Source organism: Esox lucius, chromosome 9 (genome assembly GCF_011004845.1).
Source record: "Esox lucius isolate fEsoLuc1 chromosome 9, fEsoLuc1.pri, whole genome shotgun sequence".
Taxonomy (NCBI): Eukaryota; Metazoa; Chordata; class Actinopteri; order Esociformes; family Esocidae; genus Esox; species Esox lucius.
Genome location: NC_047577.1, coordinates 12,339,768 through 12,367,002, shown reverse-complemented (window position 1 = coordinate 12,367,002; position 27,235 = coordinate 12,339,768). Strand labels below are relative to the sequence as shown.

The window sequence follows — 27,235 nt, the reverse complement described above, 5'->3', positions numbered from 1 at the left end:
AATGGTGTTCTACATCTAACAACACAATATTTTTCACTACCTCTTTAGCCCCCAATGTAAAACACTGTAATAGACTGTACATATTGCCCTATAAAGAAAAAACATTTCTTTACGTCGCAGTGAATGTATTGTAGGAAATGTTCAGGAGAGTGGATAGAGTGACTATATGCAAAAAAATCAAGGGGCACTGTGTATTTGCAATTGTTGCTTGCATTTTACACTGCCCATACCATTGGCCGCAATGCAAATGAATGTATATGAAATACATATTGACTCATACAGAAAAAACTATTCTATATGCCTCAGTGAATGTATTGTAGGAAATGTTCAGGAGTAGTTATTTTCTGATAACATGCTGCATTCATCTTGCCGTCAAGATTCCCTGTGCCTTTAGGGTTCACACACCCCCAAAACATCAGTGAGCCACCACCATGCTTCACAGTGGGGATGGTATTCTGTTCACTATAGGCCCTGTTGAATCCTCTCCAAACATAGTGCTTATGGTTGTGACCATAAAGCTCTATTTTGGTCTTGAAAAACTCCCTAAGAAGGCCAGAATTTAGGAAGAAATCTAGAGAGGACCCATGCTCAGAGGGGTGGCCAGTCCTCTTCTGGCTGTATCTTTTTAATTGCAATTTAAAAAGCCACAGGTGTGGGAAATTCACCTTTAATGTCCATTTTCACCTGTGTGTGTCACATTGTGTGTTTGTAACAAGGCCAAACATTCAAGGGTATGTAAAGTTTTGATCAGGGCCTTTTTTGCATGATCAGTCCTATTTTCAAAATCAATGCAAACATTTCACAATTTCTGCCAGGGTATGGAAACTTATGAGCACAACTCTACATAGAGATACATTAGTTAGAGTGGTTCTACTCATTAAAACATTACTTGTCTTGACATTGAGTGTCATTTATATCCACAAAATACAGACATACTGTATATCTAAGGTATAATGCAAGGCCTTGGCCTATTTACTTTGCTCTTGTTCATAACAGGAAAACACAATTTGAACAAATCAAAGACAAAGAAACATCTTTATTATGAACTTTTTTTAATTGCATTTCAGAAGAGGAAGATGTGTAATAAAAGAAGAATAAATCCTGCTAAATACCAAAATACAGGATAATATTCTTTGTAGTTCAAAACGCTTCCTTGTAAGATGTAGCAGATACAATGTAACAATGTAGTGAAAAGATTGCTGTGAGAAGAACTGAAACCAGCAAACATGGACAGAGGGAGGCGGACTTTGGCTGATAAAGTTTTCAGACACAGCCCCAATCTGCTACAGCAGCCTTGAAAGAGAAAGGAGAGAGACAGAGAAAATGAGAAAAGGAAGAGAAGGAGAGAGAGAGAGTGAGACACAATGTATTTCTCTCTAATAGCAGCAGAAGAAATGGCTGAGATGTTTCTCACAGTCTGGAATTCTGTAGGGACTTTGAGTACATTTCATCAAAGGATAATAAAACATGTTAGTCAGGTTACTTGTGTGGAGTTTGTGGTCGGAGAAAGTGAAAATTGTTGTAAATGTGTTTGTGCGAATCCAGTTGGATTGTGTGTGGTCAGAAGAAGTCTAACTTTAAGATGCAACGTGTGTATTTGAATCCATTTGGTTTCTTTAGGTTTGGAGTAAGTGTAAGTTGCAAATGTGTTTGTATGAATTCATTTGGTTTGTGTTTGGTCCAGGGAAGTTTATGTTCAAAATGTGTGTGTACAAAATGTATTATGGTTTGTTTGGGTTTGGAGGATGTCTAAGTTGTAAATGTTTTATGTCTCAATTCATTTAGTTTGTGTGTGTTTGGAGGTAGGCTGAACTGTAAATATGTGTACTGTATATACATTATTTTGGTTTGTATGTTTGATGTCAGAGGAAGTCGAATGTGTGTGAATCAATTCATTTGGTTTGTTTGTGTGTTGGACTCTAATTGCTCCTGCGACAGTATTTTTCAAAATCTTCCACTCTTTTTTCAAACGTGGTCTTTTTCTTCCGGCCAAACAGTCCACAGAACCAGTCCCAACAGGATTTCTTCTTATGAAACTGCTCATACTCCTCCATCATTTCCATCCAAGCCGCCCATGAGTGGTCTTTGGGTTCCTGTCAACAAACAGAGGTACTGAGTAAAACAAACTGTAGAAAACAAGCTGCAGGTCACTACAGGGCTGAGCACATTCAAACTGACTGATATTATCTATGGATGATGTGATACAGAATACAGTGGAACTTACCGATGGGACGAGAAGTTCCTTCATTTGGTCAGCCCTAGCTTTCTCAATGCGAAGCTCCAGCTTGGTCTTGTCTGGTGATGACAACATACAATAGAATATTACATACGGAAATGAAGTTAATGAACTTTAGCTGACTGTTACATAGCTGTGTGACTGACAATGGATATTGTGGTACAGTTGTTAATGACAGAACATTGTGCCCTGTGTGTTATTTCCATTAGACTAGACCTGGTTATTAATGTAACACACCAACAGTAACAATGTTATTCTACCTGCATCATCTGGAGAGCTGGTATCTCTTTTGACCGGGACATTAATGCAGTACGGCCGGTTGTCCCCATCTTTAGTGTCTTTGGAGAAAGTCAAGGTAGGCCTCAGATGAGTCATAATCTCCCCCACCATGAGGTCACAGACCAGCAGAGACAGTTTGTCTGGGTGCAGCTGTTCTTTCGATCGTATATGGTCCTGGACGATGTTCCAGTATTTAATTACAAATGACTGACAGCAGTTTAAGACAAAGGTGCTCATCATCAATGGATCCTCTTCAAGATTCTTCAGAGTGGATTTGAACACTCTGTGGTCCTTGTACTTAAGTGCCTCCTTCTGAATCTTGATGTGGATGTGATCAACCATATCATTACAAAGACCACTGTCATACGGCACATATCGCGTGGTCAAGAATGCGTAATTAAAGACGTTCCAGACTAGAACCAGAGGAACAATAATAATCTTGGGTTTGTTTCTCTCTGCCTCTCTCAGAGCCTGGTCTCTTACAGCCTGTCCACTGTAGCGATATAAGGCCTGTTCATAAAGACGTTTGTCTTTCAAATACTGTCCTGATTTGATGTATGATTTGATCTTCTCCGAATTCTTTCTCTGGGGTTTTACTGGTTTGGGGTCAGGCTTAGGCCCAGTTGATGCTTCATCCTGTTGTGTTTCCACATCAAATGGGTTACTACTAGCCACCACAGAGTCACCTGTTTGCACATTGACCATGACTGGCACATACCTAGGGGTTGTTTTACGGTCGATGAAGTCTGTTGTGTTTGACTGGAATATGTCAGTCAGTGGAAACTGGTTTAAAAAAGCAGCCTTGCTGACATTTAGAGCCAGTGGGTTGTGAGGCACTGTGTTATCTGATGACTCTTCCTCTTCATCGTCGTCCCCAAAGAAGTATTTAGGATGGACCCAGATTGTGTCTCTTTTGGAGGAGAGAGGCGGAGTAACATGCCGGATGTATTCAAACTTGTCATGGCTAGTCAGAGGTGGAAATGCTTTCTGAAAAAGTGGCAGTTTCCCGACCCGGGACCCATAATGATGGTAGATGGTCTTTTTCAGGGCCTCGGGTAAAGTTACTGCAAACAACTTTGTCTCCATAGCCTTTTCATAGCTCTTGGCTATTGGACGATGTGGGCCAGTGACTTGAAGTGGATGAGTTACAGAGATGCCCTTGTATACAGTCAAGATTCCCTCACATATAGCCTGGGGTATTGTGGAAATGACTAGCGGATCCTTATTAGCCACCATATGCTTGATTTGGATTGTTGTGCCAAACTTATGGACCAAGGCATTCTGCATGTGGAATACCGTCTGTCTCATGTTGCAGATGGGGGCACACAGCTGTTCATCCACGGAAACACCCGGGATCTTCCTCAAGACATTAAATACTACTGAGGCCATTTTAACCACCAGTAAGAGGAGAGCCTGTTGGCTGAGCTGCTTGGAGCCGAGTCTGTTCATTGGGTGAAGGTGAAGCATAAACTTCACCACAAAGTCACCTAATAATTCTCCACTGATGACAAATTTAGCAGGTAGAGGACAGATGTTCACCATATCCTGGCTAATATGTCTCTCCTCTTCGTTGGCAGCGTAAACGTCAGGTACTGTCTTAGCAATGGACAGGCCAACAAGATGAACAATGTACCTGCTCAATATCTGTGAGCCTATTCCCAGAGCTCCTACCAGTGGTTTGGGGCCTAGTACCTTATCCAGGGTGTTAATGACCTCAGAGGTATCAATGCACTGGGAGTTAGACAGCTCCTCCTCCTCTGTGACTTGAACCCAGGGAATAGACCACAGAAGAGCTTGGGTGTCGTCCACGATAGCAGCTGTCTCCAAACAGACTTCTTCCTGAAAGGCTGGTTGATATAAGTGAAACAGCACCTGAGTGACGATGTGCTTGATGTTGGAACCAAGTACCACAAGCTGCTTTGGCACGACCTTGGTCTTCTTTCTGGAGTTCACCATGGCCTCAATGTCTCTGAGGGCCTTTTGGATCCTTGGAGAAATGCTCTGGTCCAGAACCTCAACCGTCTTCTCCTTAATGTGGAAGAGAAAAGGGCTTGGTAACGTTAGCTCTATTTACACCTTGAAGGATTTTACTACACTTTAAAGCACTCAATATCATGTCTTTTACAGCATGTCTTAATGTAAATGTTAACGAAATGTCAGAGGTCTAGTACTGCTATAAAACTCAGACTGACCTTGTCCACCAGGCCCACCTGGACCTCTCTGACATCCACTGCTGTGGATAAGAAGGCAGTGGTGATTGGTTTTGCCACAAGGACCTCATCATTCATCTCCTGGTCTTCTCCATGAGTTGCATTGTCCACCAGGCTACTCAGAACCTCCACCTCAGTTTGGCAGAGGGGCTTCACCTGGAGCATCTCCTCTGACCTGACCTCAGGTTGGGCCTGTTTGTGTGACAGACCACCTCCAACATCACCACTCATCACAGCTGTAGTCCCCAGAGGCTCATGGGAAGGAACCAGTGGCTTGGGCTTGTTGGTCAGCCCCTCCATGGTTGCCTTGGAATGGAAGAAATGAATGAGACATTAGTTGATAGAGTTCCTTATGAACTACAGGTGTAATAACAATCCTATTCATAATAACAAGTTCATAAACCGTCTGTGTGGATGGTAACAGTGGTGTCCTGTATTATACCTCTACTGAAGACTGGTGATGTTGGCATTGGATAACACTCAGCTCTCTACGAACTCCCTGCTCGATCTCAAGAAGTGTATTGTGAGCTTTTACCTTCAACATCTGTACACACAGGGGGAGTTTGACGTGAACATTTGCATCCCAAAGTTTACACTTTTATCAAAAGGTACACAACTGGTTTTGTACAGTGATTTTGTACTGTCTATCACTGTATTTACTGTTTCTTACCAGCTCAATGAGGTGGATGTCTGTCCCTTCTGCCATTTCTTGAAATCTACACAATAAAAAGAAAATCCATGACACTTGCGTTTGTACAGTTATCTCTCTGTGCTGTCTTGCCTGATCTATTTATTAAGTATAATATTGTACTGTGGTCTCACTCACCTTTTCAGGAAGGCCTTCCTTGTATCAGAGATGATCCATCTCCTCATGTGATTGACACTGAGGTATGGGTGAAGTACACCTTGTTCCTGGAGAGTCAGGAACTCTCTGATGAACTTTCTCTGTAAAACAGGTAATCGTTATCTCTGAAATCAGTGAGCAGAGAGCTAACAAACAGCTCATTTCAACACATGGATTTTGTCAGCTGTGCTATAGCAGAGCATAAATTTAATAATGAAGGAGACCTTCAAAATGGATCATTAGTCACATGAGCACTACTGGATAATGGCAAATTTACCTGCTCATCAAGGTAACTCTCTACCCAAGATCTTTGGATGGACATTGAGTCGTCCATATTTACTCCAAGTTGTAAACAGTACTCCAGTAAAACTGTTCAACAAACTTTCTGTACAAAATAAAACTAAAACAACACTATAATACAACACTATAATACACAAAGAAAAGCTATATAATCGATCAATAAAAGCAACACGAGCGGTGGAAATATGAGTATGAATGCAATATTAAATTGTATCTCAAATAAGAGGTCCAATTAGTCATTGTAATAATTGATGCAACAATAGACATTAACGATGCGATTATGACGTAACCGCTAGATGGCGCTCATTGATAAAATACGGTCAGTGTAGAAGGACGGCGCTGACGTAATCTCAAGTAGTGCGTTCTTCATGACTACCGTAGATATTTCGAGTGACAGAAATACAGAAGCCCAGCACATTTAACATTGTATTTTAACAGTAAACATTAAAATATTAACTTACATAAGTGGAAATAACTACTTTTGTTTTCCTCTTGATTGTAAACCATTAATATATCATCATATCATCATGAAACACTGTTTTCTTTGTTTGTTTAGTCAGTTATTTGTGTATTCCAACCATTCTACTTCTATTTTGTCTAGTTTCCTATGGATTTAAACTCTTCAAAGAGGCAAACTTATCAAACTTCATAATTCTTGTACCACATAACCTGTATTTAATCAGCACCAAAACAGACCACGCAAGATGGGTAGTTACATATGTCCCAGTTCCTTCAATACAATATTTCTATTAACTTTATCTGTTCAACTCCAATTTCATGAGTGCACTATCTCCAGTTAAACTAGTACAGTACATATTTCTATGCCTTCAATGCAATGATGTGGTCTATTTTTTATGTTTTTATTTTAAATAATTAATTATGGCATTTCATTTTCAATTATCGTAAAACATTTTAACATTTTTAGCAGTATCTCCTCAAAACATGTCAAGTTCCATTGTTTGTATTTGTTTGCTACACTTTCAATTTACTTTCATTCAACCATTATCACACCAACCATTTACAACCGTAATGTTTTTGTTACTTATAACCTGTGCCAAAATGCAATAAAGCATAATATGCACTGCTCTATTAAACGCATGTTGTTGATTCGTAGTGAAACAGACCATCTCAGTAGCAAAACTAAAACCCCCTTCTCGTGACGGCGCTGCATAAAGGTACCCTGTGTACCCGTCGACCAACTTCTCAGCACGACACTCGGAGTCGCTAAATACGTCGCTACTGTTACAAACTGAAGTGTTAGGGGATGCAATTCATGTGTTATTCAACTTCTTACAAGAAGACCATGTCGGAACGGGAGAAATCCATGAGGTAACAGTTGTGCTATGCTGTTTTATGGGCTATCCGAATGAGTGAGACGTTTTTTTCACTGTTCATATCATTGCTGTCAGAAACACACAGGCATTGTTTCATCTCCTTTCTTCAAAATATTTATTGTAAATGTATGTTGTTGACAAGGTTCGTTACATTTATTTCGGCTAATATGTGCTGTCAAAAATAACAGGTGTGTCTTGAGCTATGCTTGTAGAACAGTGGTATTCATTTTCAGACATGGGGACCCAAAACGAAGAGTGTGGAACTCCACCAGCCCTGTTTTATAATGCAGGGTAATTCATATTCCATCCTGGAGGGCCCCAAACACTTCCAGTTTTTGTTCTTATAGTCGGTAGCAGTGAGCCGCTATCCCCGGCCTGAATTAGTAGAAGGTGAAACCCAGAAGTGTTTCAGCCTTTAGGACTGAAGTTGAAAACTTACAGTCTAATGCCATGTCTGGAGGGAAAAACCTAACATTTAAGTTAATGTTGTCAATCCTCAGATTGGCAAAATATCCACTGCAGAGTTCTGTTCTGTTTAGACAGTTTAAACAATGTCTCTACCTTCCTTTTAAAGCTCTGCCAACAGGATGGACTGTGTGTCAGAAGGCAACTTTGATTATAGGCAGAATTTAAATGTTCAAATGTTAAATGATGTCAAAGATTGATTCATGAGCTTAACTTTCCCTAATATGATTATATTTCTAATGACTTGATTTAAGAATGAATGCATCTGTTAAATGTTTCAGTTTCTAGAAACTCAGGCATATTACTAGCATGAAAAAACAATTTCCACAACACCATCTCATTAGCATTTACACAACAATATCTCAGTAGTAGCCACACAACACCATGTTACTAGTCTATTAATTACAACTACAGGGATCATTTGCAGTTGATTCATCACTACCTACAGTAGATTCTGCATTCACCCAACGACACCTCAATGTCCAACATTGAACCCCATCAGAACCCAAAAGGCTTGTTTCATTGTGAACAACATAAATGTTATGTTGTTTATTAGATACTTTCATCCAGAGCCACTCACAGGTAATGAGTTCACCTTTAGATAGTCACTGTAAGTGGGACAGCCACGGGTAATGAGTTCACCTTTAGATAGTCACTGTAGGTAGTGGGACAGCCACTGGTAGATGTAAACAGTACCTGTACATTAGAGTTTAATCACGGTTAAAACCTGTGGTTGGTGGCCCACAGGAATTTGAGATTGGTCACATTTCTGGGTCCCCCATTCATCAACTTCCTGAATCTTCTTGAAAACGTGAACAAGTATGAGACGATTGCACGTTATGTTATTAAGAGACATTTAGCAAAGAAAGGGTCACTGGTCCTTATTAAACGCACTCGGAGAACTGATGTAGAAGGGTTTTCCTTCATCTCTGTTCTGGACGGCAGGTCCCTTGACACTGACCGTGCCGGGGACATCCCTCGCAGCCGTGGCGGCTCCACGGACAGCATAAGACCCAAGAACAGCCACAACAATGCCAACAGGGATCCCAACACACGCCCCCAGAGTTCCGTGTTGAGCTCCAGCCACTGCTCCGATGAGAGCTCCCAGTACTGAAGTGATTATAACCATTAGTGGTTTGACATAGTGCTGGACCACAGACAGGGCCTCTTCTCTGTATCCTTGCTTGATTGCCTGTAGAGCCACTGTTTGCTGGTCAGTCTTACCCTTCTGCATCCCTGTTCTTTCCTGGGTCTCCGTGTTCACTTAAAACATTGAACAAACACACAGACATCATTAATTCATCAGATGACTCGTACTGTATGTATTCGAGTCTGGTCAGGTTATTTGCATACTAGGGTTGTTGTCATACTTACTGTCAGGGGGAAGCCACTTACTGCTATCTGTCCTCTTCAACATTTCTGTAGCCTTCTCTGCTTCTCTATACTTGCTCAGTTGTTCATCCTTTTCCTTCAACTCTCTTTTGTATCTCTGTTCCAGTCTGCTCACTCGGTCCTCAGACATTCTAATTAGCTCAGTCACTTCTCTTGGTATTTTACTCTCCAAAAGCTCATAGTAGACTTGTGGGATAAAGAAATCTTCATAATTTTCCGCTACCATGGCGTCTATCTTTTTCAGGAGCTCAGTAACCTGGGTAGTAGAATTCCCAACCTCAAAGTGAAAGTGTCTTTCTCCACATTTTACTAGAATGCTGTTAGCTCTCTCAAGCATCTGATTCTGTTCATTGTATGTGCATTTCTCCTCAGCATCACTAACAAACAAGACCATGGTGTACTTCCATGCCCTGACTGACAGCAGCTCTATATGATACTGAATTGCCTTTCTGGCTGAGGAGGAGAGCTGGTCGCCCATAGGCACCACAAGAAGGAGAGCATGGGGTCCTGGAGGACATAGGATCACACTATTCTTAATTTCTTCTTGGATGTGCTTGGATGTGTGTTTTACAGAGTCCCAGCCAGGGGTGTCCACTATAATGACTGTCCTTCCAGCCACCTCACCCTGCTTCTTCACACACGTGACTCCTTCACTCCTGAATTTATCTCTGCCAAGAATGGTTTTAACAACTGTACTCTTCCCAGCTCCTATTCTCCCAAGCAGCACAAGTCTAAGCTCGGACTGGGGAGGACTCCCTGTATCAGAGAGACATACCATACATGTCACATACATAATATATAACGCAGTGTGTTTGAAATACAAATACATTAAATACAATTTTAAATAAGTCGTAATGTAGGCAAACAATCCGGTGACCGGAATTGAAGGGATTACCGTAAACTTTCTGGGCGTGTTCACTCGCCATTGCACCTGTGGATAAACTTGCCGGCTCTGTGGGATATCGTCACAAATGTCTTTTATTCTTTGCTGCTAACCAAATTAATAAGTCTTTATCATCTTCCTTGTCTTAGGCCAACACAGAATAACTAACAGTTCAGTAGCCAGTGATACGATTTCCAAGCCATTCGTACAATGTACATGTAAAGGAACCAATATAACAAACATGGCCATACTGCAGGTGAAGGAATAACAAATAACGGATAAAAGACTATACCCAGAAATTACAGACAATACATGCATTATTAGGCTATGTAAAAATAAAACACTACGTTCAGTCTACAGCACAACATGAGAAGAAGAGGGCAAAGTGCACTTTAACTTCTCCTGGAACGGATTTGTTCTTCAGTTTATAGCATTTGGCCAGTTACCATAATACTTGTGTAAAAGGAAAATGCATTTAAAATGTAATGTAAAAAAATAACTAATACTAGTTCATATATCACAACGAAAAATGTATGCACCCACTTTCGTAAATACGCAGGTAATTCGTACTGATACGAAAGTCATGGCTTTTAGATCGTTTTACTCTATAATCAGTAAAACAATAATGACCATAACAATCAAAGATCACTGAATAATTTCGATAAAAATAACTGAACAACATCGTAAAACAATGTATTTAACTACTTACCTGTTGTGTTCATTTTGTCAGCTTTCCACACAAACTCATAAACACCACATTGTTTGTCTCTATTTAGATTTTTAATATAACCCCAACCACACTGTGAACCACATATCTAGCCCTTACTCTAAATTAAGACACACAAAAAATCTGTATAATTTTTCCAGTTAGTGGTTATACAATATCAGTTCGCTTTAGAAGCTAACGACCACATCGCTGAACTCGCAGCTTATCTACAGAGCGTCACATTTTGTGACTAGGTGCGGCACAGCGGAGACCCAGTGTTTCCAGGAAAAGCAAACATTAACAGGCAACGACTGCTCAAAACCCGCCCAAAATGCCTGAAAAGTAGCCCAACTTTTGATGATGCACAACAATGACTGTATTAAAAGTCACCCCCACCCCCAGAACAAAATGTAACATGCGGTATATATATATTTAGAATTATTTGATGAAAATGGCTTCATATTTTTTTTAATCCTGCATGGACACTTCCAGCAGGATTATGTGCCATGTCTCAAAGTGCATAGTCTTAGAATGGTTCCAGGAACATGACAGCGAGTTCAATTCACACTGTTCAGTACCCAGTCCTCAACCCCACCCCAACCCCTGAACATTTTTGGGACAAGATGGAACTGATTTTTCACAGCCTGAATGTACGGTATGACTGATGGTGGGATGGTGACAGCCAAGACCCTTTCTGCATACTGTATATTGTTTTAGTTTAGTCTGTGTCTGACTGGGAAGAGGTGAGGATGGATGACTGATGTGCAAAGCCAGATCAAGATGGACTAATCTAAATAGTCTTGTAGTGGTCACAATAAGACCTCTTGAAATATATACCGCTCCAGAAAAAATTTAGAGACCACTGCAACTTTTTCCTTTCCAAAAAATTCTGAAAGGAAGGTTTTGAGTGAGGAACAGAAGTGTTCAATCTGCATTTGTCTCCTAATTGTAACCCTTCTGTTCCTCACTCAAAACCTTCCTTTCTGACTTTTTTGGAAAGGAAAGAAAAAGGTGCAGTGGTCTTTTAATTGTTTCCGGAGCTGTAGCTTGAGAGTGCCTAGTAATCACAGCTGAACATTGTTTAAAGCACACTTTTACAAATCCCAGTCACTATTGACAAGGCAGGATTGTACAGTAAAGACTCTTTGGAGTTCCGTTTATTGCTCTGGAACAAAGTCCAAAAGAAATGAGTCAGAATAAAAGCAGTTCACAGGTTTTGAGTCGCTGTATGTTGATCAAGTGAGAAAGCGCAAAGACATTTCTCTATTAGGAATAGATTTTTACAATACATTTCCATAAATATTTGAAATATAAAACCTCTCTCTCTCATATATATAGTACCTTTCTACATATCTTTATACAGTATCTTAGTATATTTCAGTGATATGGTAACCTTGGTGTGGAGCCAACAAACTAAAGAAAACAAGATGGTATCTCTTTTGACCGGGACATTAATGCAGTACGGCCGGTTGTCCGCATCTTTAGTGTCCTTGGAGAAAGTCAAGGTAGGCCTCAGATGAGTCATAATCTCCCCCACCATGAGGTCACAGACCAGCAGAGGTTCTTGTACTTAAGTCCCTCCTTCTGAATCTTGATGTGGATGTGATCAGCCATATCATTACAAAGACGGACGTCATGTGACATTTCCAGGTCAAGAATGTGTCATCAAAGATGTTCGTGACTAGTACATAAGGTACAATAATAATCTTTGGTTTGTTTTTCTGTGCCTCTCTCAGAGCCTGGTCTCTTACAGCCTGCCCACTGTAGCGATATAAGGCCTGTTCATAAAGACGTTTGTCTTTCAAATACTGTCCTGATTTGATGTAAGCTTTGATATTCTCCGAATGCTTTCTCTGGGGTTTCACTGGTTTGGGGTCAGGCTTAGGCCCAGCTGGTGTTTCATCCTGTTGTGTTTCCACGTGTTACTACTAGCCACCACAGAGTCATCTGTTATAACCCGTTTGCACTACAAGAGGCACAATAACGGTACTCTTTGAACATGACTGGCACATACCTAGGGGTTGTTTTACGGTCAGTGAAGTCTGTTGTGGTGGATTGGAATATGTTGGTTAGTTCGAAACTAGTTTGAAAAAGCAGGCTGACTGACATTAAGAGCCAGAGGGTATACTTTTCATCATCGTCCCCAAAGTTGTATTTAGGTTGGATCCACACTGTGTCTCTTGGAGGTGAGAGGCGGAGTAACATGCCAGATGTACTCCATCCTGTCACGGCCAGGCTAGGTAGAGAACAGATGTTCAAGCATAAACTTCACCACAAAGTCCCCTAATAATTCTGCTCGAAAACTCAGACTGACCTTGTCCACCAGGCCCTCCTGGACCTCTCGGAGTTCCACTGCTTTGGATAAGAAGGCAGTGGTGATTGGTTCTGCCACAATTACCTCATGCTTTTCCTGGTCTTCTCCGCGAGTCACCTTGTCCATACCTCTACTGAAGACTGGTGATATTGGTACTGTGTAACGCTCAGCTCTCTACAAACCCCCTGCTCAATCTCAAGAAGTCTATTGAGAACTTTCACCTTCAACATCTGCACACACAGAGACAGTTTGATGTCAGCATTTGCATCCCAAAGTTGACACTTTTTAGCAAAGGAAAATAAAATAAAATCTTAACTTAATTGATGCAGTCATTTTGTACTGTCTATCACGGCGTTATGTACTATTTTCCGTTCCTTGCCAGCTCAGTGAGGTGGATGTCTGTCCCTTCTGCCATTTCTTGAAATCTACACAATAAATAAAAATTGCATGACACTTATGTTTGTACAGTTCTCTCTCTGTGCTGTCTAGCCTGATCTATTTATTAAGTGTAATATTGTGCTTGGGTCTCACTTTTTCAGGAGGCCTTCCTTGTATCAGAGATGATCCATCTCCTCATGTGATTGACACTGAGGTATGGGTGAAGTACACCTTGTTCCTGGAGTCAGGAACTCTCTGATGAACTTTCTCTGTAAAACAGGTAATCGTTATCTCTGAAATCAGTGAGCAGAGAGCTAACAGGCAATTAATTTCAACATGTTTCTTGACTATTTTTGGGAATTACATTTCAATGCTGTAATTTAATACTAAATGACATACCTGCTCATCAAGGGAACACTCCACCCAAGACCCTTGGATTTATTTTGGGTCAACCATTATTTACTCCAAGGTGTAACAAGGAGACCAGTAAAACTGTTGGAAAAGCATTCTGTAAAGAAAACAAAACTAAAACAAGGATGAAAACAAAACAAATAATTTCGGTATTACCCAGAATTACAAGCAACACGAACGGTGATAGTAGAAGTGTGAATATAAATTGCAAAATCAAATTACACATTCCAGTAAATTATGCATAATCGACTAATACGGACGCGGTGTATGATGACACCACTAGATGGCGTTCATTGGCAATAAAAGAATTCAGAAATGAAGTACTACTACGCTGTATTCATGAATATATTGGGCAGAAGTGCAGGTTTACTCAAGGTCCAAAGGAGTTTAATTATAATTAACAGATTGTGCATATTTGACCCAGGAAGTAATACCGTGTGGAAGTAATAGAAACGATATTAAACGTGAAATATTAAGAAAACTTACACATTTAAATGCGTGTTTGCAAATATATAACGTTTATTATATCTCAACACTTATATTCAACACTAAGAAAATATATTTGCTCAAAAAAAGTATGATAAATTCACACAGGTCATTTTAAGACTGGATAAACTGATCATTAAAAGCAAAACACCTCGTTCCATGTCTACAACTACGTAGACTCAATTGACTTGACCAAAATAGGCTTCACGTTAGTGATTTACAGTGATCAAACAAACTATTTGCATGAACATTTACACGCTGTTACCACGGGATAAGGCACCTGCCTCCACAAACATCTTTTGCCGCCTGTTACACCTGCTCCCACAACCACAGTTCCCCTATTTATCCCTCCCACCTCCTCGCTTCCCCAACAGTGCCAGGCCAGAATCTTTATCTGTGTGGTTTGCGCCCTCTGGCACGTCATTCCGCTCGGGAAAGAACAACTCCGCGAATCGCTTAAATGTTCACAGTCTGTGTGGCGCATCCAGGGGGGCCAAAAAACCGGAGCCAGATTCACCCACCGGTAGCGCAGTCTACAGGTAGCGGAGCGCACCAGCCAGTCACGCACCGTGCTGGCAACCTCCGCGGGAAGCTCACGGAAGTCCAAATCTTCTGCGTCCTTTTCTAGTTTCTTTTGGTAGCGCGCTGCACCTTCAGACAGCTCGGGAGACGCGCTGACGTTAAAACCCTTGTTTTTGGCGTTTGGTAGGGGTGCATTTGGACCACCCCAGGCTTCGGTGTCGATGCTTCCCTCCTTTGACGTCCAGACCCCTGCTTCGGCTGGGCGTTCTATGGACATCCAGAACGGGTCGAAAGAGGACCCCAGAACCCGCAGAAGCTGCGCCGAGCGCAGGTGTTTGGGTTTCGGTGCGTAATAGTAGTCCTCCGTGTGCATCGACAGCGAATATGGCCGCACCTGCTTGGAAGAAGATACGGAACTACTCGATCGGGTCCGTAGAAAGGACACAAAATCAAAATCAGTGTCTTTCTGCCCAGACGGGGTTTTACTGCGCGAATGCTCCTGGTTTGACATCGAAGTGGCGCTGGTGAGAAAAACGAAATACAGTAAAACGCTCTTTATCCAATTCACTACTCCGTCCATTTTCCAAAGAATGTATATCCGAATTGACAATCACAAAAGTCCAAAACTCTTGTCCCCTTAGTTGTCTGACTTGTCTTACTTGTTATAGTAAGACACGTTCTAAATAAATGGTATAGAGGGCTGTTTGGCAAATTTAACATCGTTTCTCTGTGTTCTTCCTCTTATACTGAATTCATGGTTGTTTTCAAGTCTCAATGTGCCCCTTCAGTCAGTGTATCAGACCCAGACATCCTTGAGTATGGACACAATAACAGTCATATGGGGTTAAGGTCAATCAGGTTTGCGCTGGCATAGATCTCTTGCATCACAGAAACAGTGGCAATTTTATCAGCAATGGCAGGAACAAGCAATACAGTCTTGTCTCTCTCTCGCTCGCTCTCTCTGTTATGATTCCACATTTGTGTATCTAGTGTTTCTTACCCGCCACAGGCTAATGATTGATTTGAAATGCCATAGGGACAAACACTTGGATGAAATGTTGTGACTGTGGTGGTTATAGTGGTGAGAAGGATTGAGGGAAAAACAATGAATACTGTTGACCTCCATTGTGTCACATTGACTTTACAGTACTGGGAACTGTTGATAACACACTAAATCACTCCCGTGTGTATGCAACTATTAGCAACAGCTGGAAGACAAGAGCCCAGAGGTCCTGACACTTTTGAAACTACAAATAGTTTTGACGTCTACAAGGAAGTCTGAAAAGTTACAAAACCGCCAGCCCAACCAGATCTTTTTGTCAAGAGACCCTTTTATTTAGGGTCACTGGTATCACCTCTTCATGGAAATAACACAACATAGTAAGACTGATAGCTTTTACTATTCGAATAATGTGCTTTCAACCAAAAACGTTTTCTTAATCTTCAGTCACATGAGGCTCCAAATAGACAGTTTACACAACAACTTGGGAAGTAGGAAGTGAATTTCCAATAAAAGTGTTTTTGTGCTTTCTGCATTGATTCACCTGGTCTCAGGATTCGGAAATTCAAGACGGCTGACTTTTATAAATATACAGTATATGCAAAATCACATTGAGAGATGTAGAACACAGTGTGTCTATTTGTGTGTGAAGGAATGTGAATGGAAGCGACAGTGAAGGCTTGAGAGATCGTGTCATTATCACGGAATAGATTCATCATTTCAGAGAGTTTTACAAAAACTGGCTCAATGTGAAATAACACTTAAGAATTAGAAATCCTGCATGATGAGAAAGGTCTAAGGGCACTTGTCTAATGTCTCTGTGAGTGTATCCAGTGTGTTAAAGTGACAGTCTTCAGTCTGGACATGTCCATGATGACGAGTCCATGGCCCTAACCAAACTGACCCTTGACCCCTACACCCTAGAGACATGTGAAGATCTCAAAGGGTATGACAGGTGTACGCAATCCGGAAATAGCTCCAGCATGCCAGCTGATAGGCCAGGCATAAGAGTTCCCATATTACTTAGACCAATCAAATCCTCTTACATCTCCACAGTACATAGGGTGTTGTGCTTAGTGGTCAATTCAGGATTAGGTCAACCTCTGCTGGACCATCAGAGTGAGAAAAGTTGGTCATGTAAACTCTCCTGTTGCCGGGCAGGTTGTTGGGGGAGCCTGGACGTGACAGGGGGTCGGGTGTGTGCCGAAGGAATTTGGTCGTCCACCTTCGCCCTCTCCTCCAGAAACTTGTCAAACTCTGAGAGACAGATTGTTAATAGTCACGATAATAAACAATGACAACCATCACAGCAAGAGGTTTTACTGACACTGGAAAGTATATAGTGAAGCTGAAGATTTTTAAAGCCCTGATAAAGACTCACCCTCACTGGTAAGCCCTTCCCTGTTCCCAGTCTCTGCTTGCTGTAACACAAAACAAGAACTGAACTGAGTCAACCCATCCGCGTTAACCGAAACGTTGCGGGAAAACGCACCCCGATAGAATCTTACATTATCAGTGTCTGCAGACAGCCATCGGTCAATGTCTTCCAGTGTGGAGTTGTTAGGCTTGGATGGAGGGATCTGAGAAAGGTAGACAGAGAGGGAAGGAAAACAAAGGCAGCGTCGTTGGTCTTGGTGCAACAAATGGCGCATGGCAGACGTTCCTGGTGGAGTCCTCTCCCCAGGGCCTCAGTGTGTGAATTGCATGTTTTCGTTTTAAACCGTTTCTGCGTTACCTCTAATAGAGCAGTTACTTAACAGTTTATCCAGGACTGGGAGTTAACAGACTCGTTGTTGTCTGAATTACAGCTGCACCGATGAAGCCTTGCGTGAATCAACAGTCAAATTAACAACTCATAAATAAATGGGTGTCTGCATCAACGCTGCATGTTCCTGAAAATAACATCCTCACGGTTGGAATAATGAGAAAGAATGATTCCAAGAAATAAAAAGACAAAATGAAAGACTTTGAATTCAGTATTTTTGGAACTGTATTTTTCCTAGGCAACGCTAACTGTACGCAGCACTACACTAACTACAGATAATGACTAAGAAACATTACCGCTCCAGTGACCTGCAACCTGGTGTCTAGGGCTCCAGCCAGGCCCTCAACTGCCCCTGGGTCCTCATACCGCACTCTGGACACACACACACACACAGACATTACATAAGACAAAAAAATATATAATTCATAAAATGTCTTGGGTCCTTTGGCGTTTTCATTATTTGGTGAAAAGGTCTATATTCACATGCCAACCAACAGAACCACACTGCATTCAACGTGGCCTCACCTCCTTCTCTGATCAGCCAGTGAACTACCCCTAGTCTGGGCAAACATGTCAAACTCCTCCTCCTCCTCCTCCAGGGCACCTGAGGCAAAGACAGGAAGAGGAGAGTGGGAAAGGAGAATGAAGGACCAGGACCTTATTTCATTTAGTTCTAATTAATACAGTACAATAACATGGGTAAAGTGGGCCTGGTCTGAGATCGGAATTTGTGTCCATACTTCAGTGACGATAATTACAAAAGTAAGCCTGACAGGCATCAAGTTTTAAAGTGAACTGATAATGTAGTCACTTACTGCAGTTGACCGCCTGCCTCTGATCAGAAGCACCTCCAATAGCGGGCTGGCTGGGGGCGATAGAGGTAGTTGCTGGTTGTCTGATGGATTGGGGCATGGGGCTGAGGTCAATGACGCTGGCCGTGGCAGGAGTCTGTCATGAAGCAGAAGAACATACGTTGGACGGTGTTTAGGATGTCATTACGTCCCCAAACTTTTGAACGGTAGTTTACGTATTAGGACTCTTTAGTCAGTTATTTGTAGTAGTGCCTTTGGCAGCGATCACAGCTTTGAGTCTTCTGGGGTATGCCTCTACCAGCTTTGCACAACTGGATTAGGGCAGTTTCTCACATTCTTCCTTGTAGATCCTAGAGAGAGAGACTGCAATCCCCCCACACATTTTACTGGGGTTCAATTCCGGTCTTTAGCTTAGCCAATCCAACATTTGGTCATTGTTGTGCTGAAAGGTGAATCTTCACCCCAGTATGAGGTCATCTACGCTCTGCATCAGGCTTTCTTCAATAACCTCTGTGACCAGTCTCCCAGCCCAAGCCGCTGAGAAGCATCCCCATAGCGTGATGCTTGCATCACCATCCTTCACCATGGGGATGGTGTTAGCCAGGTGATGAGCGCTAGCTTAGTTTTGCCAGACTTAGCGCTTGGCATAGTTAATAGCAGATTTTTGTCTCAGACTAGAAAATAGTCTCTCTCATGCCCTTAGTGTCCTTCAAACGGCATGTCATGTGCCTCTTACTCAGGAGGGGCTTTGGTCTATAAACACTACCATAAAAGTCGGACTGTTACAGAGATGGTTGTCCTTCTTGCAAGTTCTTCCATCTCGACAGGGAAACTCTGAAGCTCAGCTAGAATGGCCTTTGGGTTCATTGTCACCTCTCTGACTAAGGCCCTTCTTGCTCCTGGGAACACATTTTTCTTTACTACCTTCCCGAGAACCATACCTCAACAAAAGTCTGTCGCAGACATCTACAGAGAGTGCTGTGACTTCATGGCTGGGTCTTTACTCTGACATGCACTGTGAAATCTATTTGCTTGTCTAGACAGGTGTGTGTATAGACAGGTGTGTCTATTTGCTTGTATAGACAGGTGTGTGTATAGACAGGTGTGTCTATTTGCTTGTATAGACAGGTGTGTGTATAGACAGGTGTGTCTATTTGCTTGTATAGACAGGTGTGTGTATAGACAGGTGTGTCTATTTGCTTGTATAGACAGGTGTGTGTATAGACAGGTGTGTCTATTTGCTTGTATAGACAGGTGTGTGTATAGACAGGTGTGTCTATTTGCTTGTATAGACAGGTGTGTGTATAGACAGGTGTGTCTATTTGCTTGTATAGACAGGTGTGTGTATAGACAGGTGTGTCTATTTGCTTGTATAGACAGGTGTGTGTATAGACCGGTGTGTCTATTTGCTTGTATAGACAGGTGTGTGTATAGACAGGTGTGTCTATTTGCTTGTATAGACAGGTGTGTGTATAGACAGGTGTGTCTATTTGCTTGTATAGACAGGTGTGTGTATAGACAGGTGTGTCTATTTGCTTGTATAGACAGGTGTGTGTATAGACAGGTGTGTCTATTTGCTTGTATAGACAGGTGTGTTTATAGACAGGTGTGTCAAAGCACACAATTTGGAGTTTCATGGCAAAGGAACTGAACACGTACATGAGATTTTCCAATTTGGTTTTCAATACATTTCTTTAAAAAAAAAAAAATTGTCTTTACAAGGGATTGTGTAGATTGATGGCAATGAAATGTAAACAATCATATATATTTTCACCAACACAGCACAACATTTTGAGAATGTGAAGGGGTCTGAATACATTCCATAGACAATGGACACAAACTGCAACTCTGTGCAGCACTGAAGAAAAACTAAAAGAGAAAGACCACTTCACCTGCTCCGTCGTTGTCCTCTGGGCTTTATGGAGTCGGTCAAACCTAAACAACATGGAAACACAATTTGACAGCGTCATGCCTCCACTGTGTCCCAACTCTAGCACGGCCCAGTACAGTATGTTGGCAGAGTCCACACTTAGAAGGCCCTTTTCACATGCGGATAGTCCTGGGTCTCACCTTTCATAGCGGATGAAGGCATTGTTGAGGTCGTCGTTGACCACCAGCAGCTCCTCGATCAGGCCCTCATCCACAAGCCTCGGGATGAGTTCCACCACCCGGCTTTGCATCTCCTTACACACCTGGTACAACTGCTGCTCACACCGACAACAAACACGCCTCAGGTTTTACCACCCGTGTAGGGAATCCTACTTTTCACTAAACACTTCCTCGACACCAAACTGTAACTTCGGCACTAAACCTAACCCCCTACAAGGGGACCGGGGAAATGGTCAGCGGCACGCACAAACCTGAAGCAGCTCGGTGTCCTCCAGCTGGGTCTGTCCGGGGGTCAGCTCATTCAGAATCTCACTCATCACAGTGAGGTTGCCTCTGACCAGCGCCAGGTCGGCTCGCAGCTTCTGCATCTGAAAGCGACGGGATCATCCTTAGATAGGGGTTGTCGCTCACGGCAAAGGGATTCGGAACAGGACTCTTGTTTTAAGGCACTTTCATCTAAAACCTCATGGCGGGTTTAATTCATTTATTTTCTTGACCATAAGATCCGTCGAAAGTTTACTCGAATGGCTCTGTATATCAACAGAGACCAATCATCGGTTGTAGTGCAGGAGCTTGGGATAAATCCCTAAGAAAAGTGAGGGGAATGACAGCGGTGTCTCTCTGCAACAACACCTGTGCATGAGAGACGGAGACAGGCCCATCACTGAGCTGCGGGGGAAAGGCGGTCAAAGCTGACTGGGTGGGAGTGGAGGCCTCAGACTGGGGTTGCGGAGCCGTCTCTGTGACCGACGAGCCGTTTTCTGGAATGCTCTAAGGGACAGAGGAAGAGTGCCATGTAATAACACTGTAATTTAACGCAGGGCTGTATGCCAAAAAACAGATATAGTATACAGTACATGGAGGAATGCAAACATCCCTCCCCAAACAGCTGAGCCAGCTCTCCTGTAGTGTGAGTCTCTAAGCCTTGACCCTAATTCTAACACAATTGTGACCTTCACCCTAAACCAAAGCCCAAGCAGGAAATAACCATTTTATTTTGAGGACCATTTAAATGTTTTTGGTTTTACTATACGGTCTCTACCAGATTATTGAAATATGAACATACATTTTAGGGACCCTAAGAAAAGTATCTCCTGCTCCGGCAGGGGAAGCAAAATAAACACTCTTAGTTGTATTGTTTGAGGGCCAGCTTAAATGGCGCACTGGTACAGCAGAATGAATGAAAGAGAAATGAGGAGAGAAAGAGCAAAACCGAGAGAAAGGAGTCCTACAGGGCAAAATGTTACTAAGGTAACATAGTTCTGCAGGGGCCAAATTTCCTCCATGAAACTGGAAGAGAATAATCAATAGGTACAGTAGGAAAAGGTTGCGGTTATTGCTACTAACGATGACAGACGGTTATTGCTACTAAAAGTGACGCAACCAGTTAGTGTCTAATGTGGTGTTTACTTTTTCACACAGGGTTAGGCAAAACTAAAGTTCATCCAATGTCTGTGGTTTATGAAATCTTGAATGGGTGTCTTTTTTAGGTTTTCGTTGATGATCTGACAACATTCAGTGGCAAAACTGCTACAAATCTGAGACGGGGCAAAACGTTTTTACATACCGCAGCGTAGGTGATTAAAAAACATGTAACATGTTCCCTACGAGGAAGTAATTTAAGACAGCACACGAGAGAGGGAGAGGGGGATTAAAGCAGAACAACAGTCACATGATTATCCATCTGAAATCTCCTTCCTTTTGAAAAGTCCCGCCTCGCCAAAAGATAATTGGTTTAGAAGTCATGAGCGACAACTGACTCTAGCCCATTGAAAGCGAGAGAGCAGTGAATCAACACTGGGATTGGTGGTGCTCGTATGTCTGGTGAGATCACAGGGTGAGGTGAATTTTAGAGGGGCTTGCCTATTTGAACAGGGTGATCATGAGACTGTTGTTCAGCCTTTAAAAAGGACGTGTGAATGGAAGCTTGCATGAAATGGACAATGAGCCATTCAGAGAGACAGAGAGCAGGAGATATTCACGGCATCGTGCTTATGCAGTGTTCTCAAAAACTATATGGACAGGGAGTGTAAGGGTCAAAGCTGTTGGGGGTGTGGACGGGGGGAGGCGGGGGGGACTAACCCTGTGGGGGGTGTGGATGGGTGAGAGGGCATCCAGGTCAGTCATTGGGAATTCCAAGCCCCGCTTCCTCAGGTCATCGTACACACAGACCACGCCCACCAGCGAGGGTGAGCTACGGAACGCATCTGCCCAGGCCTGAAAGAGAGAGAGAGTTCACCTAATAGGTAGACAAAGGCCAGCTGAATCCTCAAAGAGACCAATGAACACTGTGGTTCAGCTGTCCATCATCTCATCACATAACCTCATGTTCTTGGATCCAAGATAAACAATGACCTCCACGTCCCAAACGGCGCCCTATAGACCAGGGCCCAAAATAGTGTACTATATGAGGAGCAGGGTGTCACGGAGAGGCATCCCACCTGTATGAGGCTAAGCACTCGGTCATGCAGCGTGGTGGGGGGGTTGTTCTTGGGCAGGATGGCTCGGACCAGAACCCCCTCCACAAAGTCCTGGGACGCTACCAAGACATGGAACCTGTGTCCACAGTTCTTCACACAAGCCTCCAGGACCTTTAGGTGGTTGTAGAAGATGGTAGCGATGAGAATGATACACACTGCAATGCACAGATAAAGCGGCGTAACACGCACTCCTATAACCCAATACGTCTCTTATTTATTTGAGCCTTGGACTCGTTTACTTCCCCTCTGGGGAATCTCCTTCGAGACCCATAAGGTTCAACAGCCCCGCCGCAAAGCTAATTATAATACCTAGAATATGGAGCAGTGGAGCAAAACAATGACCTCTGCATATGTCAATGTGTAGATACATGTGATCTTGGACTGAAATTGCATGGTTGTCCCAGTTTTGGAGTGGCACAGAATGATTATGGTCAATAAATGCATTTTAGAAAGCCCTGTTTTCATTTAGAGGTTGTTATAAAGTTATTTTAAAGATAGCCAGCCTGAAACCTCCAAAGAGCAAGCAACAGCAAGGTCAGCGTGATCCACTTCAAAAGCGTGATCATACATGTCCAACAGAGAACTTACTGTCAGAGCCAACATGATCTCCTTGTAGCTCTTATTACCCACAATCCTCTTCTTTATGGCTCGGACTGCATCTTTTGGTCTTAGGAAGAAAACCACACACACGCACGGCCAGCATTAACTTACATAAACACATTTATGGGTATCAATTAACATCCTATCAGAACTGCCGATTGGCAAAGAAAATGCGGCTATACAAAACACACAGTCAGCAGGGATGTGCAGTACAAAACGAACGACCTGCGGGGGATTGCGTACAACGCGAGTCCATAGCCTACCCTTCGTCCGTCTCGTTAATGATGTCACAGATCTCCATGTTGAGGGCCCAGTCTTCAGCCTGCAGGGTGGCACTGGTTGCGCGTTCTACCGGCGCCAACGAGACACAATTCACAATTGTCATAACTCTGACAACAGCCCGTGTGAATTACAGCGTCTACCGCGATAGTCACAGTAGGCTACTCCGCAAACAAATAATTAGCGTCTGCGGCATTCCCCAGGGTGTCGGGGCGTTGCATTATGGATTTGCTGGGTATATGGTCAGAAATAGGGACACGTTCCGATACATATCACTACTAATCTGTACATTGCAATATATATCAATTTTCTCAGATATCTGGACAACACATGATGATGCCTAGATTATGAGAGACTCTAAACGTTAGCCTTCTGTTATATCTATAAGTTTAGCTTTAACTTAATACGATCAAAACACACTCCTTGCATTTATTGATAGCCTAAATGTTTTTTCACATTTCACACACACACACACACACGCACGAACTCCTCATCCTCTTTGCAATCTCCTCTCATTGCCCCTCAGGTTGGTAATTCACTGCTAATCTCCCTGATTTCCCACCCTCTTGCTCACCAACGCTCTACTCCTACTCCCCCTATTTCATGTGACTGTCAGCTGCTTTATCTTCACATTCCCTCTGAGGTAGTTTACGTATTTATGACATCAATGTATAAAAGAGGGAGCACTTTGTGTGTGTCCTAATTTCAGAAACACAAACGGCCTATGACGACCTAATGAAATATGTTAGGTATAGATGATTAATTCTGTGTTTCCATCGTGCAACAAAGGCCACTCAAGTGTAAGTGGACGTTGTCCAACTTTTCAAAGATTGCAATAATGCGGTGTTATTCAAGAAACCAGATTTCTGGTTCACAGATTAGGCTGATTATACATGCAGCCTTGAAATGGGGTCAAGTTTAAAACTGTTTGTAAGCCAAATGGAAACATCCGTCCAGCCCATTCAGTAGACTACCCTTTGAACAAGGAAGCAAACACTTTAATTGCCGTGAACGCACCTATTGACATAATTAGGCTAATGTATGATTGGCGTCATATGCCAGCGCAGGTAATGAATCAAGCAGACCATCAGGCTTACTTAAACCAGCCTCTAACACAGTTTAAGTAAACATCTTCAACGAGTGATATCGACCATTTAAGAAAAAAACAAAACAATAACATCGCTACGTTTAGCCTACTGAGCAAAGAAAAGTAGCTGTAGTTCCTTTATCGGTCTGACCTACTACAACATAACAGCTCTAACTTGGACTACATTTACTGAACGTTGGAGCAGAAAGAAAAGTATATTGTGTGCAAGTTTCGGAAGTGTAATTGTGATGTCAAAGTTGTAATTCAAGCGACACAAATATAGCTTGATGATGGCCCCGATCTTAACCGTTTCTCAAAACTTACCAATTCGTTGTCCAACGGGAGTGGAGAAAGGACTTCCTATGAGAAACTCCATATTTTCCACACTCGTATTTGCAAAAAAAAAGGTGCTTTACTCTCACCACCCAGTTATTTCCCCGTTCTTACCTACGTCTTGGGAGTAACATTGAAAATATTTCACAATAAAAGTGGCGAACGTAGACTATAAACAGACAAAAAAATTAATTTATTTACCGTTAAAGAAAATATACTTCTTCAAAAATGTACAACGTTTAATATTTGTTCATATTTAAGAGACTTTTCAATTTAAAACGTTCAAAAATGCAGGTAATGAGAATCACTGAATATTTAATAAATAGAATCTAATCTAGGTGCTGTACGTATTGTCGGAAATACTCAAGGGAGTGTGTAGAGTCGGAATATGGTGTCAAATCATGTCTTTTTAATTGCAAGTATTCCTGGCCTTTTACTCCACCCCACAATTGGCTACAATGTGAATAACTGAATATGGAGTACATACTCCTTGATAAAGTAATAATTGCATGTGTGGAAGTAGATGTTTTGTCGGAAATAATCAGGGGATTGTGTTTAGAGTCAGAATACAATGTCGAATCAAGGGGCATTGGGTGCTACTTCTTGCAACACCATATTTTCTACCCCCTCTTTACCCCCAATGCACAAACTTTTTGGATTCTGACAAAATCTGACAAAAGTCCCTGCAATTACTAAAAAATATCTAGGGGTTCATTCATATGTTAAAAGTATCTCCTTTAAGGTTTTTTGATTTACTAAGGGATGAATCAGACTCTGGTAAGATATTAACAAGCGTGCATCATTCTGGGACATCACTGGTGATGTGACCAAGTCTATATTCAATAAAAAAACGGAATATACTCTATGGTATAGGTTTAGCTTGCTCTTCCTCGCCCAAAAACAATACCCCGTCGCTGTTATAATAATTGAGGATCATTCCCAGATTCCTGTAGAGCAGTACTTGAATGCAATGAGCAACAAAGGAAGGCTGGTATATAACAGTAATAGAGTACATGTACAAATTAACAGTGATAGATCCTTAATGTTGTTGAATACACATATGAACGTTTTCAATTATCACAATATGGAGATGTGTTTGTGGTGTGGCTTAAAAACATGGGGGGAAAAAACAGTGTTGTGGTAAAGATGACAGGTACAGAGTTTGCATGTACATGTTCAACTTGTTGTTGGTAACCTGTGATGTAATCTGTGTGATTCTGCAAGGAAAAAAAAGCATCAAAGACATTAATACTGTAGTAGTGTCCCATGCGCAGATCATAACCTTTCCTTAAGGAAGGGCTGTTAGACATGCATGTCTTTTCAAGTTCCTCCACCTGTAATTTATAAATTGTTCAGTCTTAATGAAAAGACAGGGATAAATGTTGATGATTAGAATTAACTGTGTATTGAGCCAAATTTGGTAAATAGGTTGAAATCTCAGCAGGGTTTTATGAACGATACCAAATAACTATTTGTAAATTTGAAAACAGAGCTTCAAACTTTGTTGGTTCAAGTCAAACTTGTGGTCTTTGTTACATCTCAGCACAGTAAGGACTATACCTTTAAAAATATTGACTCACAATCCATAACGGAATGTTCAGATATTAAAGATAATTTTGCTGCTCTGTTGTTGTCTGCAGTTCAGGCCTGAACACACTTTTAAAAATGACCTTTTCCATTGTGGCCAATTGTGGTGAGGAGTAAAACACCAGCAATACTTGCAGTTACATAGTGCCCCATGATCTGGCACCATGACTCTACACACTCTCCTGAGTATTTCATACAATGCATTTTGTAAGACATGTAGAATCGTTTCAGCGCTATAAGGCAAAGAGTCACTTGTGCATTAGTTTGGGTTGGTGTGGAGAATATAGTTTTGTTGGATTTGTAAAATCCCTGTCCAAATCTAATGAACACTAGCGAAAAACAAGAATGATATGATCATGATATTTATATATGAATATATAAGACATATTGATCATATCATTCTTGTTTTTTTCATTAGTTTTG

The 27,235-nt window shown here is 41.9% G+C and overlaps 4 protein-coding genes across 8 annotated transcripts; all 4 read right to left on the bottom strand.

The window, feature by feature from the left end:
- Positions 1-1,771: 1,771 nt before the first annotated feature.
- Positions 1,772-13,210, bottom strand: LOC105012216. Of its 2 annotated transcripts, XM_034294225.1 has the most exons (8): positions 5,847-6,339; positions 5,552-5,670; positions 5,396-5,441; positions 5,168-5,269; positions 4,708-5,031; positions 2,497-4,543; positions 2,225-2,295; positions 1,772-2,093 (listed from the first exon to the last, which is right to left on the bottom strand). In XM_034294225.1, exons 1-8 carry the CDS (start codon positions 5,901-5,903, stop codon positions 1,920-1,922), a joined length of 2,940 nt encoding a protein of 979 aa, XP_034150116.1. In that variant the 5' UTR covers positions 5,904-6,339; the 3' UTR covers positions 1,772-1,919. The 2 variants fall into 2 exon arrangements, with proteins under 2 accessions (XP_034150116.1, XP_034150117.1); XM_034294226.1 differs by lacking the exons at positions 4,708-5,031; positions 5,168-5,269; positions 5,396-5,441; positions 5,552-5,670; positions 5,847-6,339 and adding an exon at positions 12,964-13,210.
- Positions 6,489-11,015, bottom strand: LOC105009570 (GTPase IMAP family member 9-like). 3 transcript variants are annotated; one of them, XM_010868996.5, is made up of 4 exons: positions 10,653-11,015; positions 9,956-10,012; positions 9,064-9,816; positions 6,489-8,931 (listed from the first exon to the last, which is right to left on the bottom strand). In XM_010868996.5, the coding sequence occupies exons 1-4, from the start codon at positions 10,663-10,665 to the stop codon at positions 8,540-8,542; spliced, it is 1,215 nt and encodes a 404-aa protein (XP_010867298.4). In that variant the 5' UTR covers positions 10,666-11,015; the 3' UTR covers positions 6,489-8,539. The 3 variants fall into 3 exon arrangements, with proteins under 3 accessions (XP_010867298.4, XP_010867296.4, XP_010867297.4); XM_010868994.5 differs by having other exon boundaries at positions 6,492-8,931; positions 9,043-9,816; positions 10,653-11,008; XM_010868995.5 differs by having other exon boundaries at positions 6,492-8,931; positions 9,043-9,816; positions 9,956-9,991; positions 10,653-11,008.
- A 1,009-nt stretch (positions 13,211-14,219) lies between the features above and the next one.
- On the bottom strand, positions 14,220-15,271 carry LOC105009571 (noggin). The gene has a single exon (XM_010868997.4). It carries the CDS (start codon positions 15,269-15,271, stop codon positions 14,474-14,476), a length of 798 nt encoding a protein of 265 aa, XP_010867299.2. The 3' UTR covers positions 14,220-14,473.
- Positions 15,272-16,238: 967 nt separating this feature from the next.
- Positions 16,239-25,355, bottom strand: LOC105009572 (target of Myb protein 1-like). 2 transcript variants are annotated; one of them, XM_010868998.5, is made up of 15 exons: positions 25,217-25,355; positions 23,790-23,874; positions 23,515-23,593; positions 22,888-23,037; positions 22,529-22,663; positions 21,080-21,217; positions 20,698-20,814; positions 20,408-20,541; positions 20,230-20,272; positions 18,341-18,473; positions 18,051-18,129; positions 17,822-17,897; positions 17,269-17,340; positions 17,142-17,181; positions 16,239-17,017 (listed from the first exon to the last, which is right to left on the bottom strand). In XM_010868998.5, the coding sequence occupies exons 1-15, from the start codon at positions 25,266-25,268 to the stop codon at positions 16,875-16,877; spliced, it is 1,476 nt and encodes a 491-aa protein (XP_010867300.2). In that variant the 5' UTR covers positions 25,269-25,355; the 3' UTR covers positions 16,239-16,874. The 2 variants fall into 2 exon arrangements, with proteins under 2 accessions (XP_010867300.2, XP_028978269.2); XM_029122436.2 differs by having other exon boundaries at positions 17,834-17,897.
- Between the last annotated feature and the right edge of the window lie 1,880 nt (positions 25,356-27,235).